General features: G+C 36.6%; 1 protein-coding gene across 2 annotated transcripts in view; it reads left to right on the top strand.

The window, feature by feature from the left end:
- The first annotated feature begins 3,030 nt into the window (after positions 1-3,030).
- LOC121313091 (solute carrier family 12 member 7-like) overlaps positions 3,031-23,413 on the top strand; it is a 94,535-nt gene continuing 74,152 nt past the window's right edge. Inside the window, exon 1 of one of the 2 annotated variants that reach the window (XM_041245249.1) lies at positions 3,031-3,329. In XM_041245249.1, coding sequence (XP_041101183.1) covers positions 3,152-3,329 — 178 coding nt within the window. In that variant the 5' untranslated portion in view covers positions 3,031-3,151. The remainder of the gene's footprint in view (positions 3,330-23,413) is intronic. The other variant, XM_041245251.1, reaches the window with a different exon arrangement.

Raw genomic sequence — 23,413 nt, 5'->3', positions numbered from 1 at the left:
GTCCAGCAGAGGATTGTAAATTGGTTAGAGCAGCCTATGCTGCAGAAATATTACAGATGTGTGAGCTTTGTAACTTGTTTAATGTCTACCTTTTCAGGTCAGTTTGGCACTGACATTTAAATACATATTTTGTATAGTTTCTAGTAGATATGTATGTTATGTTGTAGAACTATTGAGTCGTTTCATATAGCTTTCTACAGTAATCAGATTTCATTTCATCCCTGTATACACTATAAGTAAAAACTGGAAAAGTGACATACATATGTATTTAAAGACAGGTGGACAGGCACCTCCTTATATCCCTGTTTTCTGACATCTTCAATAATTTGTGCTAAAGATTGTCTAAACCAAGATTTATCACAATTCAAAAAGCAGTTTAGTAGTGAAATGTAAGACACAAAGTGCATAATGCATCTCAGCAGATAGTATTATTAGAGGCATAGAGGACAATATGCAACGCAAGCTGATAAGGCAGTGTTTTCATTATGAGGCCTAAAGATAACTTTACAAGGGCTAGTTAGATTCAACCCACAGGGTGAACTGCCATTACAAACTCAATGGAAATTCATTCCAAAAAATGACATTAATGTTAAGTTCTGGATTTGAGTCATCTTAACTTTTGTAAAAAAGACACAATGTTCTGGTTTGCTTTATTTTAATAAGACCCAGCATTTGCAAATCTTTACAAGCTGAGAAACCTGATCACCCATGTATATCCAGTATTAATACAGCGATAGGGATAATTTTCTGTGGGATGTGGAAATTGCCAAATTCTGTTGTGACTCATTTTTGCAAACCTGTGTTTGACACAGAATGTGAATGGGAAAACTGAACATAGGCTGTAAAAATGATATGCATGTAACATCAAATGTCAACAAAAATCCTTCTGGAGATATCTAGACCCGAATTGTGTAAAACTATTTTGATTCTCATTATTAAAATAATCGTTTCAGTACAGCTGTGTGCTTAGGAAGCAATTTCTGAGGTAAACACAAAAGTGTTCCACAAGACCGGAAGAACTATAATTGTAGGTGTTTAAGTGGATAATTTGATGAAATCTTCTGTCAAGTTTGAGCTTAGAGCACAACTCTAAAGTAGAACCTGTACATTCTATATTCAAGACTGAAATAAAAAAAAAAAAAAAACACTCTCAAGCACACTAAACAGTTAGTAGCATTACGGGGTGCTGTCTAAACATTGACTGGAGAGCCACAAAAGTCACTTTAGATTTGTGTTAATGACACCACTGTTTTTTTTTTGTTTGTTTTGTTTGTTTTTTTTTTTTATAAACAAGGCTGTTGTAAAAAGGTATATCAGTACTGCCAAAAAACACATAGTATCTAAAGCTTTTGGTAATTATGGTAATTATAGCAAAAGAATGCTTTATATTGGTTAGCTCCAGTTTACTATGCATTTACCATAGTTAACTACAGTTAATTATAAGGGACTGCAAAACAATTATCGTAGGGAGACATATCACAAAGTGGAACACACACAAATGTGTTTATGTTATGTTTACTTCACTATACGCTTCTTCAGTTTATTTTCTAGATTAATAAAGACTTATTGTAAAATAAAAAAATAAAAAAAATAATTGACGGTGTTAATGTTATGGGTGATGTTAGTTTTACCACTGACATGTAGAAAAGCAACTGTGTTTGTACAGAGCAGAACTTTATGGCTGAAGTATAGCAGGAAAGAGGAGTCGAAACCTTTTGATAGAAAGACTTGTATGACAGAGTCTCTGACTCAGTAGTCTTTATTTTTAATATAATGCATTCCAGCTTGCATTCACATTCCTAAAATACTTTAATTCCATATCATATGACCTTTTATGTTTAATAACACCGTGTAACATATATATATATATATATATATATATATATATATATATATATATATATATATATATATATATATATATATATATATATATATATGTTCCTGGGTAGTAAGGGTTATTTCCTAATTGCTTATGCCTCAAAAGTATAGAAAATGGCTATTATTCCCCACAAACTTTGCTTTTGTGACCAGGACAGTGATATTTCAAAATATCACTATTTCCAATGGGAAAACGGGCAAATGAGTGTCTTTTCGTTCACATAAAGTCAGAAAAAAAACAACATATGATTCCAAATTAACATGTATTTATACAAAAATGACTACAAAAGATTTAGAGGTGAGTAGTTTTTCAAGATTTACGATTATACTGTATTTACAGTATAATCGTAAATCACGAAAAACTACTCACTTCTAAATCTGTTGTAGTCATTTCTGTAATACTTTAGTATAAATACATGTTAATTTGGATTCATATGTTGTTTTTTTCTGACTTTATGTGAACGAAAAGACACACATTTGCCCGTTTTCTCATTGGAAATAGTGATATTTTGAAATATCACTGTCCTGGTCACAAAAGCAAAGTTTGTGGGGAATAATAGCCATTTTCTATACTTTTGAGGCATAACCAATTAGGAAATAACACTTACTACCAAGGAACAAAAATTGTGTTACATAGTGTAATCAATGGTGTTTATGTAAATGTCTAAAATTCAGGTTGTATTCATTTCAATGGGTATGCAAAATGTATTAGTGTGAGGGTATTGTTCCAGGGACTACAGTGGAAAGTGAAAGATTGGATAATATTGCTATTTTTATTTTGTTTTATTCCTGTTATGTATTAATTGCATTCAATTTGATTCAATTTTAATCAAATTTAAATATAATGTTTGTGAGCTGATTAATCAAAGCTGTTATACTAGCTTTATATTTTGGGCTTTTTTAAAATTAACCTCAGTGTAAATTTCAGTACATGTCAATATGTTGAATCTTAATACAATTGATTACAAAGGAGGCTAAGTGTTCGTTTTTTTCTACTTTAAGACTTGTGTTCTTTAATTAAACAGCTGTTCCTTTGTATTTGGCGAATAGGGAGAGAGGCGCAATTGGAAGAGTAGCCAATAGGAGGAGAGTATTGATTTAGCAACGCCCCTTGTGTACTCAATCCACGGATCAGTCAGTATTGTTTGTGTTGTGTTTTGCGTACGATTTCATTCGACTGTGTTGGCTTTGAATCACATTAATCTGGCTGAGACATTGTGAAAGTTTCTCTCACCGAGGAAGAGTTAAGAAGAAGATACGCAGGAGTGTCATGTCTGAAAGATTCGTAGTTATCCCTGTTGGGAGACATGAAAAAGCAAACAACAGGGTGGCGATTGACACTGTACCTGGGGGGCGATGGGCTGAGAATGGGAACGACAACAGCGTTGCTCAGGAAACTGCTGCAGCTGTACCCATTTTAGAGTACAACAGGGAACCAAACAAATACGGTAAGAAAAAAGTTCACATTTACGTTTTGTTTGCAAAGTATATTAGCATTGCAAAAAGAATACCCAGCATCATTCTTGTGTAATGTATTCAATAGACGTGTGGCGTGTTACATCTCATGTATAGTGTGCACTAGGCTTTAAGCCTACATGTTACAGATTTTGTTTCAAATTATGTATTGCACATTAAAGACAGTCTTCCCATTTCATTTTAGTGTTCTTTATTTAAACCATCTTCTGAAACCAATAATTAATTTTTCATTGACAGAACTGTTTTATGGAATAATAGGTTTATTACTTTGTAAATATGTTTACTTACCCTTTTTGGGTAAGTGTGTGTTATTTACGTAAGAATCCCAGCTCTAGGTGTGACCATACCTGTTTAATGCTCAAATTAAGACCAGTGACAACTCTCCTAAACTGTGTTTAAATCTAGATTTAAAAACTTTTTAAAAATAAATTGTTTTTTTTTAACCTGAGCTTTTAATATATATGTTATAAACATGTTAAACTATTTTTAAGCATGTATTTGGCTTTTTAATTAATTATTTTTAAAATTGCTACTGTTTACTGAGGTAACAGAGATACTGTATGGTACCACAACATAGAGGTGAACTGTGGATGCTGCTATTTTTTTCCCCCTTCTAGTTAGTTATGTTTGTGGATGGCGATTTTCTCACTTTTATTTAATTGTTTTTAGATCCAAACATTTTGTTGACATCTCCTGGCAATACTGTAAGCGAGCTGCTGTGTCTGCCACTTCATTTCCAGTTGTTACTGTTGTTTTTATTAAAAAAAGTTGGAAGAGTATAAAATACTTCACTTCACAATCCCTGAATCATGAACTCCTTATTTCCAGTGATGCGTTCCAGTCAGTGGAAACCCTCTGTAACTCCAGTGTGGTCTACAATAATAATGTTCCTTATATCACTGTAACATTGTTTTTCATGTACTGTACGCTTCAAGTTGTTTGCAATTAATACTTTCCAGGATTGGATTTGCTACCAAATAACCATGCAGATAAAATCAGTTAATGCAATACAATGTTATACATTTTATTTATTATTGTAAGCATTAGCTAAATCCTTTAATTTCTGATGTGTTTTGTTAACTAGTTAAAAGTACAGTTATCATATTTTCCTATGTATGCTGCTGCTGTTTGTGAATTTGGCCCATTCTACAACATAAGCATAGTAAATGTGAAATCTTTGCAAGTAAGGTAATATTAGGTCCTAATAACACAGCGGTTGGTGTCATTTTGTTTGTTTTTAAAGGGTTTATGAATCATGTGGCTAACGTTGTAAAAGGATCTGTATTAAAGCGAACACCATAAAGAGGAATAGTTATTGTTTTCACTTCTTTTAACTTGGGAACTTCTTGAGACTGGTATTTTGTTCACCATTCCCTGTAATTTCATTGCATTTTCTTTTGGAAATTAAATCACTCTTAAAAAAAAAACCTACACTGTACAGGACATTGGAACATCTCTAAAGCCATAGGTGTCAGGATTGTCTGGGTATCCATACAGTATGTTGATTTAAAATAAAATACAAAGTTAGAGTTTGGTACGTCTCGTTTCATCTGATCATAATGCAGTAGCTGTAAAAAGTATTGCAAACTTACTGGGGAAAAAACTGTACAAGTTGTTACTTTTCATGCACACAAAGAATTTGCATCGGGTTTAAACTGATGGGTGGGTTACAGTAATCCAACATATTTTATTTTTTATGGCATACTCTGGAACCAGTGACAACTCAACATCTTCAGTGTCAGCATTGTTTCTAGAGGATGGGCCCAGAAAGTTTGAGGATTCTGTCGTCCTTGTAATCCTATTTGGACTGGTTAAAAATAAAACATGATATTATGACCACATGTTCTGACAATGTTGGTATGTCATTTTTGTTTTACAGTTATTGATACTGTGTGGGGGAACTTGGTAGTACTGTAGACCCAAGTGAGGTGTTGGTATGACCTGATAAGTTATAACAGCTTAGCAGAGCTGTGCTTTCTTTCCAGGGTTCAAACATATAAAGATGAATTGTCAAAGATGGCATTTGCTAATGGCTTATTTTTTTTTTTCTGCTACAATAATGACCTTTTATGGAGTATTTTCTTATTTTCTTCTTTGGGAAGGTCGTAAAATTGTGCGGATGTGGCTGGAACTTCCTTTCTGGCTAATCCTGTTGCCTTTGTTATATTTCAATTTCCAAATAAAATTTTGATTCATCTGGATCCCTGGAAAAGAAGCGCGAAGTGTGATAGTATATTCTCCACCCTTCCATGAAGTTTATTTACTTTATTTGATAGGATTGAGCTGTTATTAAATTATTAACATGCATTGTAAGTTGTTGTTTGGTTTCTCTGGGCTGCCCAAAGTTTGTTCCAGTGTGGACACTCTTCTTTGTTGTGGAGGAGGGTACAATTGTATAATTGGGCAATGTTTACTGCAAAAGTTTCTAAAACAAGTGATAGATTAGCATTACTGGCTCCAGCAATTGACCACTGTAACCAACACCAATACGTTGTGTATTTGGATTAACATGAACTGTAGTGATGGGTCATGCTTGAAATATAGCCAATATCTTTTTTCCCCCCTTGGAAAGAAGGGTTTAGATTAGTACTGAAGTAAATGCTGCTAGCAAACTCAAATGTCAATACTCGCAGTGCTAAGATGCTGCTCTTTAACCATCTGTTTCATGGTTAGGAAAATGGTAACAATCAGTTTAAAGGTTCTTAAAATAACCAACAGAAGATTTATGTTAGGCAGGTATACAATTATAGAATACCCACACAATGGAAAATTATTGCTGTGTCTACATTTAGATTCCAAGTTGAAAGCAGGCTATTTTTAATTAGGTTTTCCAAGTACAATCATCTTTTGTGAGTGCCAAGAACATTCAGGGTGTTACAGTATGCTGTTATATTACTGCGGAATGGAAAACATCCTCAACATGTAATTACATTAACAGGTTATTGATATTACCTGTTCTAGGTATTCATTCTGTAATTTGAATACAGCAAAACCTGTCCAATCAGCATCATTTTTAGAAGGCAGCTTTTCAGAATGCCTTAAACAGTTTGTCATGTGATTTTTAATTCTTCACTTAGCTTTTTCCTGAGTTTTTTGGCAAAGTCCAGTTTATTTGATGAGCACAAATTTTCTTTCACAAGATAGTTTGTTGTATGGACGTTTAGATGTTTTATTTGCTGTTAAACAACTGCTCAATTCAGAATGCTGCCGGCAGGACTTTTCAGTCCATATAACGTCTTGCTTTTGTTTAGTTTTTATACTAGTTTTAAACTTAGAAAAGAAAAATCACATGGCCAGATTGCAGTCATATTTACATTCATTCTAGACAGAAGAGACTTAAAGACCACACGTGGATTCCAGAATAGGTAGGTTCTGGGTTATAGAGGGTAACACACCATTCATTTCAATAGGGATCTGGTTGGGATTCGATTGTGCTGAATTATGCAGAATGCCACTGTGGTCTGGCCGGGCGCCTGCGTCCTTGCCTGTAAGCTGCCCAGAGCTGCGTTGTTCTCCAGAGCTGTAGCTTCAGAGGACAGAGTGTGTTTGTCTTCGCCACTCCCGTGTCAACATGGGGGTGGTAGCGGTGAGCTGAGCCTAAAAATAATTGTCTATTCCAAATTAGGGAGAAAATGATAAAAACTACTGTTGACTATTAAATTTAAAATAAATACATAAATAAATAATTTGGTTACAGTTCCTAGCAGCGCAATGAACAGTGGAAATTAATACGATAGTATCCCACCATGCACTGTATTTTATTTTAAAATAATGTGTTATGTCCCATATTAAGAGGTCCATATTGCTAAGAAATAAAACAAGTATATTGAAAAAGTAAACGCAAACACACACACACACACACACACACACACACACACACACAAGGTTTTAAGTTTTCAGGTTTTATGGTGATGTCCCTTTAAATAAATGTAACTGATTCTGTTTCATAATTAAACTCAGAAAAAGCTGTTAATTACAAAATAATCTTTGCTTTTACTTTCATATCTTGCCTGAGCCTAATCTAGCCCCCTTTTTAAATTTTATTTCAAACAGAACTGACACATTAAGTGAATTGTTCCTCCCTAGTCCTACTTTTAACTCACATTTTTTTTTTTTTTTTTTCCTAATTTAACATTGTGCTTTTTTATTTTCCCCACTAGTTTAACAGTGACAGATATTTTTAAGCGTTCAATGAATACCTAGTGCGGAGTGTACACTGACAGTGAGTGTACACTTTTTGCTAAGCAGCCAGAATCTTCAGGGGATTATCATGAAGAAGATAATAACATCTGCATCTCTCTCAGCCATCTACTTCTGATTACGAGTACTACAGTGACTGAAGCAGTTGCAAGCAGTAGTAATGCAGAAAAAAGGGAATGAAAAATACATTCTTATAATTTTGAATGGCAGAGGAAGTATCTGGCTTGTTTATTGAGATGGCAAGATGTACTGTAGTGTTTGAGAGCTGCTGGGGAAAAAAACCCCAAAAACATATGCACGTGGATGTACAAATTTTCAAGAATCTTCACTTGAAAGACACAGACACGGCAATGCTGTTATTGGAATTCAGAAAAATATGAGAACACACACAGATGAAGGCAATAAACAGTGCTTAGAATCCCCGTCTCGCTGTTATGTGTCTGTGTTCATATGTATATCTATACACAGATTGTTTAACCCTCCTATTAGGTTTCGGGTCTATTTGACCCAACTCTAGTTTCCAATTAGCTTAAAAGCATGTTTTTCTCTTCATTTTCTGTAGAATATTTTCTGACTTTTCCTAAGTTGGGGTCATGAACTTATACACAGAAAACAGAACCTTTTGAGATGGTTTTTATTTTTTTTTTTTAGAACAGGTCATGTGTACAAATAAGATGTTTCGGGTCACTGTAACCCGTGGCATTTATCTATGTAGATTTGCGTGCTGGAATAAATATGTAAATGGCTGCACCTGTCTGGAGAGATTTATAAACCAAAAAGAAAACTAAACAATTCTCTCTCTCTCTCTCTCTCTCTCTCTCTCTCTCTCTCTCTCTCTCTCTCTCTCTCTCTCTCTCTCTCTCTCTCTCTCTCTATATATATATATATATATATATATATATATATATATATATATATATATATATATATATATATATATATATATATATATATATATATATATATATATATATATATCTACAAGGCAGAGCCTAATTTTCTCTGTCAGTATTGCAACAGCATCTCACTGGTAAAGACACTCCAAAATGAGGAGCTTCCAGGTTGGCATTCAAATAAGTTTTATGACAGCTCATGGACTAAAAGAGCATGAAAGAGTAAAACCTTTGCAAATAAAAACAGTTAATCAATTTAAGGCTGTTTAAATTAGTTTGAAATTGCATTGGGTCAATATGACCCAAAACATAACAGATGTACCTAAACTCTGAACATAATAGGAGGGTTAAACTCCTATAGCATAGAGTTTAAACATTCGTAAAAATGTACCACAATCCCTGGAATTATATTAAATATATGAATTTTTTCTTAAATTACTTTGTTAATGCGTACATTAGGAGAACAGTGCAGAATTGCGTAACTGAATACTGCACTATTCTACTGCAGGCATTCAAGAAATGTATTAATTAAACTAGTGCTCCCCCAGTACTTTTTTCCACAGCAGTACTTACGACTTAAACATGCTATTAAAAACAGGAGCAATACGTCAAAGCTGCCATCTTACAAGAAACCTTGCAGGATATTATATACATCCGATTCACACACCATATAAACGACGAATGCACTTGCAAACTGCGTTGTGGACACAAACAAACTCGATCGTGGAAAAAAATGGAAAAGGGCCAATTTTAGCTTGTATCCAAACTAACTCATTCCCTCAGGGTAAGCGTGAACAGCAAGCACGTTAATACACTGTTTCAAACTAAACGAACCAGGCCGAGTCAGTTCGAAATGGTATGAAAGGATTGATTTAATAGTTATCACTGGTTTATAGTGCAGCAACATAGTTTACAGTACAAGAAAAAGGAATTCAGATGTTTGACAAATTCTAAGCTTTTCACATTAACGCCTGTCACACAATGGCTTGTGTGGATGATGTCAGAACAGGAAGAAATAACCAACAACAAAGGCCAGTGCTGCGGTGCGAGACACAAATGCACTCCTTTCTTTATTAATCAAAAATAAAAAGTTTACAGAAAACAGGAACAAATACTGAACTCCAAAACAGCACAGTGGCCAAAACAGACAAACCAAACAGACGCACACAAAACAAACAGTTTAAACCAGCAAGCGTAGCAGTTTTACGACTTCTCAAGTTTTCCTTCACTTTACCTCCTGACCCTCGTTCCGCCTCCGAACACACACTAACCCCATGCTCACCCATGATCACCCTGTTTATACACCTGTAGCTGGAGCCTTAATTAATCAATTAACCAGTTATTCAGTTCACGGCTCCAGCTGCATTCCCACGTGTTTTTGCAGGGAGGATTTTAACTGCCTCCTGTCGCCACTATTCCATACACACACACAAATCCACATCCCAGTGCTCACATATCAATATACAGTGTAAGTCCCTGTAATACATAATCCAAACTATACAAAATAACCAAAAATACACCCAGGGGAGGGATACCCTGTCGCACACCCTAGTTTTTTTTTTTTGGTGTGTGTAACTTTGCAGTTGCTGAAACCAACATTGACAGCACATTTTTTTTGTAAGTGTAAAGCAACATCTGAAACATTACCTTTGGACTTTCCACTTTGGTTGAACATCATTGCAGAATTTAGGCTAGAGCTGTGCTATTTTCTTTATAAGCAGAAGATTTTGCATCTAGGGTTGCGTGACATGTGATTTAGTGTAGTTTATTCAGTATTCACAAAAAAGTAATTGTTATTAAACCCCCCTAAAACATGTTTTAGAGGAGGGCTTCCTACTATATATCAGTTTGGGTGTGCACATTTACACGTGCTCAGATATTTCAAATGCCTAACCAGTGTGCAATTATCCTCTTCTGAACTTTTATACTTTGCCTGTGGGAGCTATAGTACTTTCCTAAGAAGTCTGCACGTTTGCAAATTGGTTTCTAGTTTGTTCCCAATTCCCAGTTGGTGGTCCATGAGAAGGCATTTTATCCTAATGTCATTGTAATTATTGTTATTAAGGATGCAAGTTATTGTTACTGCAGTTTGACCTTTATGAATTAATGATTTGGGAATAACTAGATGTAGTTACGGATTTGCAGTTTCCAGGGACAGTCTATGATTTACATTTGTATAACTTTTCAGGGAGCGCTACTTGCAAACTTTTAAAAAAAGACTTACCTATTTGGTAAGGCTGTTATTTAGTTTCCCCAGTAGCTCAACCATAACAAATAAATGTGCACCCTGTGTTAGACTAGGCAGAGAATACCAGAAGTGTGGAAAAAGGCAACTAAACAGCCAAATAACAACACTAAAATAAAGATTATAGGACTAATAAGCTGGATTAGATAAGCAGGAAAAAGACCACTGTACAAAAAAGGGGGGGGGGGGGAGGGGATTTGCTGTGATGTTGAAGCTGCGTATTTCTGGCTTGCCATCTCTTCACTGCGTTTGAATGCCATGTGGGTTTTTTGGTTTGTTTGTTTTGTTTTTTACAAGCAGTGCTGTCTGCTGATTGTCTCTATTAGAGCTTCTTTGGCATGCATATGTTACGTGATCAAGCTAAAGAGCTTTAATTTGGCAAAATTAAATCAAACTAAACTGTCTGTATTGAATGTTGAATGTGTTGGCAGTCTTACACAAGTACATTTTTCAAAGCCTTCACCACCGTGGTGAACAGGAAAAATAGTTGAGCCACAAGGGAAAATATTTCACTTGTGTTGAGTGGCTAGTGGTAGCGTAGCATGACAAGCTGGGTTAAATAAATAAATAAATCAATCAATCGTTCAGGCAAAGAACAGTAATGTGTATTCCGAACAGTTTTATAATCATTTTATAATAGTTCCACAATTTTATAATAATCATTTTGTATGACTTCTGTTTCCCATAGATAGATTTTCATATAGTATGTAGGTTTTAAAATATAAAATGTGGGACACAGTGCGTGTCTAGTTTTACTAGCGTTAAGTGGAAAAAATGTTTGTTGTGTATATTCCTTAATTTTATGGAACAGGTTTTCCACTTATTCCATTTATTCTTGCAAGCACACGTGTGGTCAATAACCATATACAATGCCTATAGAAAGTCTATACCCCATTTCAAAATGTTCACCTTTTGTTGCCTTATAGCCTATAATATATATATATATATATATATATATATATATATATATATATATATATATATATATATATATATATATATATATATATATATATATATATATATATATATATATATATTTTTTTTTTTTTTTTTTTTTTTTCATTTATCTACACATTCTACCCCACAACTTCCAAGTGAAAAAAAATATTCTAGAACTTTGTAGCAAATTAATTAAAAATAAAAACTGAAATAGCTTGGCTGGATAAGAGTCCACCCCCTTGTAATAGCAATCCTAAATTAGCTCAGGTGTAACCAGACCCCTTCAAAATCACTCACCAAGTTAAGTTTCAGGATAAATTCAGCAGTTCCTGTAGGTTTCCTTTGCTGGGTAGTGTATTTCAAAGCAAAGACTCAACCATGAGCACCAAGGAGCTTTCAGAAGAACTCCGGGACAAGGTTGTTGAAAGGCACAGATCCGTGGATGGGTATAAAAAAATATCAAAGGCCTTGAATATCCCTTGGAGCATGGTCAAGACGGTTATTAAGAAGTGGAAGGTGTATGGCACCACTAAGACCCTGCCTAGATCAGGCCGTCCCTCCAAACTGGATGACTGAGCAAGAAGGAGACTCCTCAGAGAGGCTACCAAGAGGCCAATGACAACTTTGCAAGAGCTACAGGCTTTTATGGCCAAGACTGGTCAAAGTGTGCATGTGACAAGAATATTCCAAGCACTCCACAAATCTGGCTGTATGGTAGGATGGCAAGAAGGAAGCCATTACTCAAGAAAGCCCACCTTGAATCCCATTTTGAAGTATGCAAAAAAAAACACTCTGGAGATTCTGTAGCCATGTGGCAAAAAAGTTTTATGGTCTGGAACTTTTTGGCCTAAATGCAAAGCGTTATGTTTGCCGCAAACCCAACACAGTGCGTCACCCAAAGAACACCATCCCTACTGTGAAGCATGGTGGTGGCAGCATCATGTTATGGGGATGTTTCTCATTGGCAGGGACTGGGGCACTTGTCAAGATAGAAGGGAAAATGAATGGAGCAAAGTGCAGAGAAGTCCTTGAGGGAAACATGCTGCCCTCTGCAATAAAGCTGAAACCTGGATGGAAGTTCACCTTTCAGCATGACAACGACCCAAAGCACACAGCCAAAGCTACACTGGAGTGGATAAGAAACAAAAAGGTAAATGTCCTTGAGTGGCCCAGTCAGAGCCCCGACCTAAATCCAATAAAAAAATTTATGGCATGACTTGAAGATTGCTGACCACCAACGCTCCTCATGGAACTTGACAGAGCAAAAAGGTGTAAAAAGTTGGTAGAGACCTATCCCAACAGACTCACAGCTGTAATTGCTGCCAAAGGTGCTTCCACCAAGTATTATCTCAGGGGGGTGGGGACTTATTCAATTATGATCTGTCAGTTTTTTGTATTTTTAATGTATAATTTTGTTCTCAATAAAAAACTTTTTCCCCCTTAAGTGTGCAGTATGGTATGTAGATAACTGTAGAAAAAAATACTCATTTAAATGCTTGAAACTCTGAGGCACTGACACAACAAAATGTGAAAGTTCAAGGTGGTGTAGACTTTTTATAGGCACTGTATATCGGAACGACGACAACAAAAGCAAAACTCCACAATCGTATGATGACAGTAAAGTTTATTAAAATATTTAAAATGTGAGATGATGCTTATTAGTATAGCTTTTTTAGTAATCAAGAAATAACCTATATTATTTTAACTACAAATAATACAGTACAGCTCACATGCAGAAACTACTACTATGCAGTAGGCTACGATTGGGTGGGTGGTGGGGGGGTGGAGTTTAGAAAACCTAATATTTATGCTATTCTTGAAAGAATAAAAACAGCACTAATTATATCCACATAATTGTAGGCCATTTTAATGTTTTGAAATGTTAGAACAGGTTTCTCAGTCTGACAGAAACGGTAACACTATTGCAAAAATCTAGTTTCCCCTCGGTGGATTGGCGTACACGCTAGGGAGTATGCCAACCTACGATGCAGACTCTGCATCTATCAACTTACAACCAAGATAGAGAATATTATCCTGACAACTACTTCCACAAAACGTAAGCGTGTTTCTTTCTTGCCCCGGCCCCGCCCCCACTCCCGCCCCCTGCTCCTCCCACCACCACGCTGTGAAAAATAGGTCAGTGATCTCACCAGAAATTTATCTCTTTCAATTCACAAAACCAAGGCAAGCCTGTTTCTAAACTGGATCACGTCTTGCATTTCATTCTTCTACAATTTAGATAACAAATCAGCCCCAGGATCTATTAAAGCCCATTCTGTAAGGGGAGTGGCTACTACCTTGGCAAAACTAAAATCTGTCACGATACAGAATATCTGCAACGCTGTGATGTTGGCCTCCTTGAGACTTTTATCAAACGTTATCATTTAGATATCTCTTGCTCTCAGCCGCCTTTTGCTCACTCAGTGTTATCTGGGGCATCCTCTACTAATATTTAACCTTCCACCCTCTTGTGTACTTGCTTTGGTATAGTTCACTCTGTGTGGTGTTCATCAGATGAGGTAAGAAGACAGATTACCTGTAATATGGTTTCTTTGTAGGGTGATGAACTCTGCACACCTATATCCCACCCTCCTTTCCTTTTTTTGTACTGTCTTATTTTTTTAAATTTGTACAACGATATGTATTTGGAGGAGGGTTTTATAGGGGAAGGATACCAGCTTTGGCACCATAAAGGACTATATTGTGGTGATCTCTGAATTAGAGATCGGTTTTGTTCTCCTGACCCAAGCAAAGTGGAGACCTGGAGTTCACTTTGTGTGCTCATCAATCTACAAAGAAACCATATGTATAGGTAATCTTCGTCTTTTCATGTTTAAAAAAAGGTTGAAGTATTTCCTTTTTTTATCTCGGCAAAACCAACATTGTAGGAAATACTACTTTTTTTTTTTTTTACATTGTGTTAGTGTTTTATTATCATTTTGTCCATCTTATGATAAAAATAAGTTTGTTTTTTCAGTTCATCCATAAATATAACACACTACCTTGGCAATATTAGTATTGGTGTATCTTTTGTATGTTTCAAACATATTCTACTATAGCACTTCTCTGACAATGTCTTGTACACAAGGTGTTCAGTACATGTTTTACCGAAGCACTACAACCTGTAAATGTACAAACTGAACAACAGACGTGGTGGCATTATTTTTATTGTATCCTGAAATAACCTTTCATTGTTAAATATGGTTATATGATCCTAGTTGTTTTATTTATTTTTGTATTGATTTTTAAAAAAAAAAAAATTATACTGTTTCATATGGTTGAACAGATGAGCTGTGGGATTTGTATTTAATGCACACCATAAAATCATGTAAACCACGCTGATGAATGGTAACACTGGAGTCTGTCTGACTTTAAACTTTTACTGTACAGTACAGCATAAAGAAAGACTTCTGTAGAAAACATGCTTCGAGTTCCATTACAAAAAAGGTAACTTTATTATGTAAATACAATATCTAAATAAATGTCTGAATTCCTAGAAAAGACTTGTTTTGACCTGCATAGTAACTATATGGCTGAAATGTGGGTCTTTTCAGCTATGTTACTACTGTATAAACTGCTTATCCTCCTTCTACCCAAAAGTAAATGGCCACAATCTAAGTAGTGCTGTAAATACAATATATGCCTTAACACTTGCTCCTTCTTTTTGAAGTTCCTTCTGTGAAACTATTTCCCAAAACTCTACCCATTGGTGAGAAGTGAGAACCCTTTTGAAGTTTTAAGGTTACAGTCAGTCATACTGACTTGCTACAAAAATAAACCAAATTAAAGTACTTTGACATGCCTTGTATGTTATAAGGTTATTGCGCAGACATGACTCATTCAATAAATATTGTACCTGTTAGCTTGAACTCACCTATTCTATACAAACTGTGTCTCTTGCTATCTTCCCTCAATAAGGATTTTGTATTATATTTTCATTTAATTTATTTAATTGTGAGTTGGTCATGTTTTTTGTGGATTTTAATAGGATTATTAGATAAGCAGTCTCAAACTGTAAATGCCAGCTGGGGCATGCATGCACATGGTCACTATTATTAAATCCACTTTGTATTGTGTGGGGATAGGCTTTACTTTGTCAGTCCTGTAGGTGGCAGCAGTGTGTGGGTAAAACAAAACCACTGTCAAAAGCACTAAAACCTCATTGCCTAATAATCCATTTAAATAATGAATGCAAAAAATATGTTACATTTAAAACATTGAGAATTTCTAAAATATATGCAAATGTTAAGCCCTGCATTATGTAGCCTTTATATTTGTGTGAAGCTGAGTAAAACATCCATTATAAGTGTAGGTAAACAAGCCTGTGGTAGAAGTGTCATGTAGAGTATTTAAGCTGGTCACTCTTATACAGAGTGAACTGTGTGATAGAGCTGATCATGTCTTAATGTGGGTGATTATGTACAATGTCATGTCTCTTTGTAACATTAATAAAAGAAGGTTACAACTGCATACAAGAAAGGGGATAGTAGACATTGAAAGCCCTGTGTTGTGTAGTATAAATACTTGAAAACGATGCACCATGAAGTAGATGAAGTTATTAGAGCAGATAGACAAAGGGAACCATCAAAATGTTAATTTGTTGTCTTACTTTTAATTCAGGATGGTGAATCCGCAATGTGGATGCACTAGAGATGCAACTACTTTATGGAGACTATGGTTACATTCACTCTGGGTCTCTTTCAAATTTCTATCAGAGCTTCAATTTATTGCGCTGTCCATGCTGTTCCCCCCGAGACAGTTCCGTTTTTTTTGCTCTGCTTCTTTCCTCAGAATATGAACTAAACTTGCAATGTTTACTTCTGAGTCAGGTTACCTTGTATAGTTCCTTTCCTATATGCAAAAGGACAGAGTCCAGCTGAAGTTTAGCAAGAGAACCAAACTTGATTAGTTTCTAAACGGACAGAGATCTCTTTAGGTGGACTTGGTATGGTTTGTTTCCAAAGCAGACTTTGTTGGTCACACTTCACCCCAAATGTACTGAACCCTTCAGAGCACGGACCAAACCCTCTAAATGGATCAAGTGTGAACACAGCTTACTGTATATAAAACAGACAATGCAGGCTTTATAAATGCGTCTACAAAAGATGCAAGTAGATTCTTTATTTTTTAGATGCAGTATTATATTTAGGGCTTCTGTTTTTTCACGTTTTATTAATTGTATTTTCCGGTGCTTATTTTTAGCCGAGCATGTTCTTGTGTTCTGTTAATTATATTCTCTCATCTTGGTTTTGCCAGATATTTGGACCCTGGAACCAAGTGGTAGACAACCAGGTGCCTGTAATACAGTCGTGATCTTGATCACTTATCTAAAAACCAGGTACTGTACTTTACATGGCATCACTTACAGTGCCCACAGTCTATCAGCAGCTGAGATCTGAGTGCATGGAGGTAATACACATGGAATGTCAATTTCATTTTAGTCTATTTACTCTGTTTGTGTAAACGAGATGTGTAAGCCCACCTTAATTGTAGAAGCAGGTGCTCTGTAAACATTCTGGGTCCATGTTCTTTATTTTTTGACTGGACAGCAGATTATAAAGGTATTACATGTACCATGGGTAGTACATACTTTATTCTGTAGCTTTTTGCCTAACTGGCTAAACATGGTAAACAAAATAAATGATTAAAAAAAAATCTATTTTACTCTCTTAGAAAAGGCTTTAAAATGTAAATATTATCACCCTGTAGGCATGACTTACCTTGCCAAATCAAACAGGTTAGGCTGTTTCATTAAAATGAGCTTTTTACTTTATTAGAATTCAAAGTCTAACTAAAATACACAGTCAAAACAATAATTTGATCTACATTAAACTACTTGTACGTTGTTCTTATATACAGTGTTATGATGCATTTCGACTACAGATGTGATTTTAGATCTAAAAGAGCTTTCTTTGTGTGATCATGTCAGTCTGATAATTCCATATAAAAATACAAAAACTGAGGAGAAAAACTGGTGTCTCTTCAGTTGCTCTATAGAGTGGTCAGTCCCCTCACATTATTTAAATTATAAAATGTGTTTTAACATTTTATATTTTGTACAGAAAGAGTCCTTTTTTTAGGTTGTCCAAAGATAACTTCTGGTACCCTGACCCCACCTACGAAAAACAATGCCACCCTATAAAATGTATTGCCCTTCCTCGGAATTTAGGTTCTGCTCTTATTCTCGAACTTCAGCCCTATGAAGGCTCAATACCCCGACTGTGCTGTTTTAAACTGATAGCGTGTGATCCGACATGCTGGCGTCCATTACACCAAAACCAATAGTGTAGATGAAGATTCACTTTATAGTACTCACAAGCTACAGTAAATTATACCAGCTAGACAAAGTTTTTTTTTATTTCGTTTTTTCTTTTAATTAAGTTTAATATGAAACTAACGTCCCTAGTCTCATTTCCCGATGTGGAGTACTTTCCATTCAAACCGACATTAAGCTAATACCACTGTCAAATTACACTTTAAAAAAATGATTTTCTAATAAATGTCATTTTTTGGCATAAGTTTAAATCAACTGAATCTTATTCTATGCTGAAATATTCTACCAATTTACTAAAAACCCAAACATTGTGCCTAGTGCCTTTATTAGTGTTAAACCTACCTGCAAGTTTAGGAGACATATTCAGCAAGTCCGAGCCTTGAAACAATATGGGTACACATGATATCAGCTATTTTACAATACAGTTGTTACCGTAGCTAACACCTGAGCTTAAGTGAATAAAATGCAGAAATTGTAACAAATGAGTAAGGTTGCCCACTGGTTTAAAGCAACAGTTTTAGCCTGTATCATTCTACCACATTTTACAAGTGAAATACACAAATTTCAAACTGTGTTTCTTAAATAATAAGTAGTCGGGACAACATGCTAATTTAAAGGGTTGAATTGGAGGTAGATATAATCCTGAGGCAGTACTTGGGTATTGTTTGAGCTGTGTCCTATCAAAAATGAAATCTTAAAACGTAATCGCTTTTACAGATTTTTTTTTCTTTAATTTATTCTTAAAGGTTTAGAGTCAAGTTGTGTATCTTTCAAATACAATTGTTTTTCAATTTCATACTTTTATTTCTATAAATACCTATTTTGCATGATACATGTTTTCTCTTAGCTGTCTTAAATAAAAATACATAATTTATGCATGAATGCTGGTGCTGGTGTTTCTCGAATTGGTCTTGGATGTTTTCTTACCTGTCAGTCTGCCAGTGTACAATATTATTGCCTTAAATGCTTTGGAATTCCGGTTTATAGCGAGCACTTTTTTTTTTTGTTTGTTTTTTACCTTTTAAAGACAAAATGACCATTTGTAAAATCTCACTTCTATACTGGATGTATGGCACCAAGCTGTGCAGGTACAACATCTTGTAAAGATTTGATATATAAATAAATGATAATCTTGTATAATATAGCAGACGTAGGGCTATTGGCATTACTTTAAATACATTTCCAAAATAAAATATTTTTCAGATACCCTATTTTTTTTTTTTTTTATTGGAACCAGAAAAGTATATATTTTTTTGACCCTTTGGAAAATATTGACTTAAATACACAGCTGTATTCTTTGATTCTCCCAACCAGGTGTGATTTATTTATTTATTTATTTATTTATTTATTTGGGGGGGGGGGGGGGGGGTCATTTTATTGATCTGAAAGTTCTTGATAAGGTAACGAGTATTCTCGTGTTTTGAATTTTGCTGTGTCCACTATGATTCCTAGTAATTCTAGTAAATGAAGGGGGACGATATATTTTTTTTTTCTTCTGAAAGCAGGACAGCAACCTCTGAAAATTTAAACTTTTAAGACTGGTGATCACTTCTGCTGGTGGATCCGATGGCAGAGATATCTAGAGGTAATCATCAAGTAGGTGGAGCAGAAATGGAGCATGATATGAATTAAGTATCCAGCATAAAGCCTCTGAGAGAGTATTGAATACTTTTGGGCTGCTGTGGCAGCTGTAAGTTAACTGCGTAGAAAAGTAGAATTCTTACTATTCCTTCCCAGCATATTCTGAACAGGTGGCGAAGAAAAGGGTGGATTGGCAGGAAATTGACGGAAACATGAGTTCTGGTGATGAATCTTCCTCCCGACCTGTGAGGGCGCTAAAGAACGAGAGGAGAAGTATCTGGAAGGGCTGGCCTGAGTTCTTTTCCGGGTCAGGGAAGTGGGTCAGCCTGGAAAGAAGCGCAACTCTGTTGTAAGACCGTATTGATTTGAAAGGTAAACGAGAGGCAGCTGCAAGTAATAAGGCAGCTGCAACCGTTTACCTAGATATCATGTGGGATTACATATAGGGGCCAGGGTAACGCTGATCTTTTCCTTCGTTTGGGTAAAAGCTCAGCAGAGAGAAGGACAGAGAGAGGAGCTCTAGTGCAGAAAGAGAAAAGGCGTATTGTGTATTGTGTTTTGGGTTTTGTCTGTTTTGTAATTGTCTGCGTTTTGCACCACCAGACAGTTAACTCACCTATCCGGAGCTGTCGACCAGGGTCAGCACAATCTGGATCACCACTGCACAGAACAGTCACAACATTCCTGTGTCTTCACGCACCACAAGCACGTCTGCACTCACCCAGGACTGGTGACCGTGCGTTCGTTTTTGTTCGGGACTGTGCTCTGCTTTGTTATCCCCGCGCTTTACACATCGTTGTGTATAGCCGGGGATTTATTATTTGACGGTCACCAGACCTGGATTACAAATAAAAACACTTTTTTCACTGAATCACTGTTGTCTGTTCATCACTCCTGCACCGCATCACCGCGACTTCTTCTTCATCTGTTCCCCTTACCAACCACTTTGCCACAGTCTGATTTATGTCTACTTTTCGCTAACCAAGAGCCTCGACCTGCCAATTTAATTGAATGAATTGCACCTGATATGGTAATGTATATGGTAATTGATCGTGAGAAATGAGCAAGTTGATGCTGCTGGTGCTTGATCCCTGTGGTGCTGACAGGTCAATGGTAAGATGCATTGACATGTTGTGAGTAGCGAAGCCAATGGGGTTAATTGTGAATATTGGAAATGGGGGAGCTGCAAACGGGCCGACCATAATTCCTTTTTAATCTCTTTTTGAATAAGAGATTGTACTGTCTTGGGCTCTTGAGTAGCAGAATGGAGGTTTTTGCTTTTTTGAAAGGAGGAGGGAGGGATTTGATTGAGTCTAGTTGAAAACCTGTTTTTAGTCCATCAAGTAAATAGTTGACAAATGTTTTATCTGGATGATCCAGAAGTTTGTTTCAATTTGGAAATATTAATAGGAGTGGAGACTAAGGAGTGCTGAGGAAAGTCACTTTGGTGCTGCTCAGCTTTTGAATGGGTGCCCCTACGGAAACAGCACATAAGGATGTGTTTGCATTGTCTCATCAAGCAGATATCGAAATTGTTACATATTTGCTTTCTTCCTGGTAATCTGATTCTTCGCCCAAATATGTCATCCCCTGTGGATTGTGCAGGTGGGGCTGAAGAATGGATGGAGTTAGGGATCGAGATTCTGTTTGAAAAGCGGGAGGATTGATGCAGACTGCTGATCTGGAGGTTGATGTGATGGCAGCTTTTGGGCAGAGAGAGGTTGAGTGGCTGATGGAACTGCAGACCCCGCATGTGTTGGCTGAGCCCGCTGAAAATCTTGTTGAATAGGTTTGTCAGGTTGTGCCCAGTCGATGATGTGGTTATCTGTTGCCAAAGAAGCTGATGCTTTTGCTGAAAAAGATTTATGGTAATCAAAAAAACATGGTTCCTCCATATCTGACGGATAGCTCCACTATATAGAATTTGTATATATCCAGTTTTTGTCAGTGGTTTGTTTGGGTATGCTGAACATACTGTAGCACATCTCTGTAGATAGTGAAGGCAAGGATAAATTCCCCCAGGGTTAGAGTTCAGTAATCAGGGGTCATTTCAGCATGACTGATAAATCTCTGCATTCCAACACTCTGTGGTCCATAAATTCAAGCGTAGCCCCATATCTGCAGGGATATTGAGTGACGACGAGCAGTGGTTGAGGTGACAGAACCCTATGCTGTTGCAGATGCAAGGTTGTAGACTGGAGGCTTTACTGTGGGAACTGAGGTTGGTAAATGGCCAAAAGTGATGGTAGCTACTGCAGCTGCTATGTTTATGGCAAGAATGGAGGAAAATACTGAAATTGAGGAACCTTGCTCCTCTTGCTCGATGTTGGACACCCAATGGAAAAGGTAAAAAAAAAAAAAAAAACTTTAGCTTGCATCCAAATGAACTAGGTCCCTTTTCTTGCTGATAAGTGTGAACAACATGCAAATTGATACACTGTTTATACGAAACAAACCAGACCGAGTCCGTTTTGAAATGGACCCAGTGTGAATGCAGCGTTTTGCGTGGACTAGAACAAGCTTAATATTGGCCGTTTGAGCTTGAGCTTGCCCTAAGTTCCGTGTGATGCCGACTGGATTGTGCAACACGCCTATTACCTTTTTGAGCGCCTGATGGTGCGTGTGCTCATTCCCTCGGACAGTGTGTGGCAACTACCTTGATGACCACACCCCTATGTTCCAGGGGGCCCTGGACCACCTCTGAATGCTTTCTGAGCACATCCGTCACTCAAACTCCACCCCTGGGAACTGCCATCTGCTGAGGAGGGAGACGCACTTCCTGGGGCATGTCGTAGGGGCAAACGGCATCGCCATGAACCCAGCCAAAGTAGCAATGGTAAAGGACTGGACCACCACGTGGACTGTCTCCAAGGTGAGACGCTTTCTGGGCCTGGCATCCTATTACTGCCAGTTCTCCTGGGATTCCAATTGTGCTGCCGCATTTTGAGAGTTGTGGGAGACCCACGTTCATGCCTCAGTGCTGGACTTTCCTGATTCCCAAGAGTCCTTCGTACTGTATACGGACACCAGCAATGTGGGGACAGTGGCAGAGTGGTACTTGCTCAGAAAGGACTCAACAGGGAGCAGGTATTGCATACGAACAAGATGGAAAATAACTATTGTGTCACCCAATGAACGTTGCTGACTGTAGTCCAGGTTATACAATGCTTTTGCCCCTACCTGTACGGCAGACACTTCCACCTGCACACAGTTCATGCATCCCTACACTGGCTGCTCCGGTTCCACGAGCCAGAGGAACAGGTTGTTAGATGGCTTTAGACCTTGCAGGGATATGACCACTCCATCGAGCATCGGCCAGGTTTCCCGAACAGCAATGTGGATGGCCTGTCGCGGCGACCGCATGTTGCGGAAGAATAGTGCAGACACTACGCATGGCTTGATGCATGTTTTACAACCAGTAAGTTGCCTATCTGTTCAGACGAATTGGCAATGCAATTTAATGTATGTGTTACAAATAACAAAATACTTAAATGATGTAATTATTGGATATTTTTTTATTATTATTATTATTATTACTATTGGCTTATACACATTCATAAATGCAGAAATCAGGCTAGGAAATGATGCCTTTAAGACACATTTCTTTCTTCGCCTTGTCTGAGGCACGTGTTAACTATGATGTCGGTAAGGGTCAATTAAACAAAATGGTGACACATTTCATTCACCTTTTCAAAGTGATTTTCTTTTCATTTGAAGAAATATTTGAAATATTCCTCTGTTTTTAGTCTTTTATTAAAAAAATGACTGTTTAACACTGCTTAGTTTGTCGCAAATGAAGAACTGGCATTTAAAAAATAAAAACTGTGGATTGCAAGTGACAAATTGAGTTGTTCTGGACAGAACTATTTAAAATGACAAAAGTACCAAGGTGTGTTTTCACCACATAGCGGAAGTCTTAAA

This window comes from Polyodon spathula, chromosome 3 (assembly GCF_017654505.1).
Source record: "Polyodon spathula isolate WHYD16114869_AA chromosome 3, ASM1765450v1, whole genome shotgun sequence".
NCBI lineage: Eukaryota > Metazoa > Chordata > Actinopteri > Acipenseriformes > Polyodontidae > Polyodon > Polyodon spathula.
Note: the sequence above shows the minus strand (reverse complement) of the source record. Positions and strands in the feature narration are given on the sequence as shown.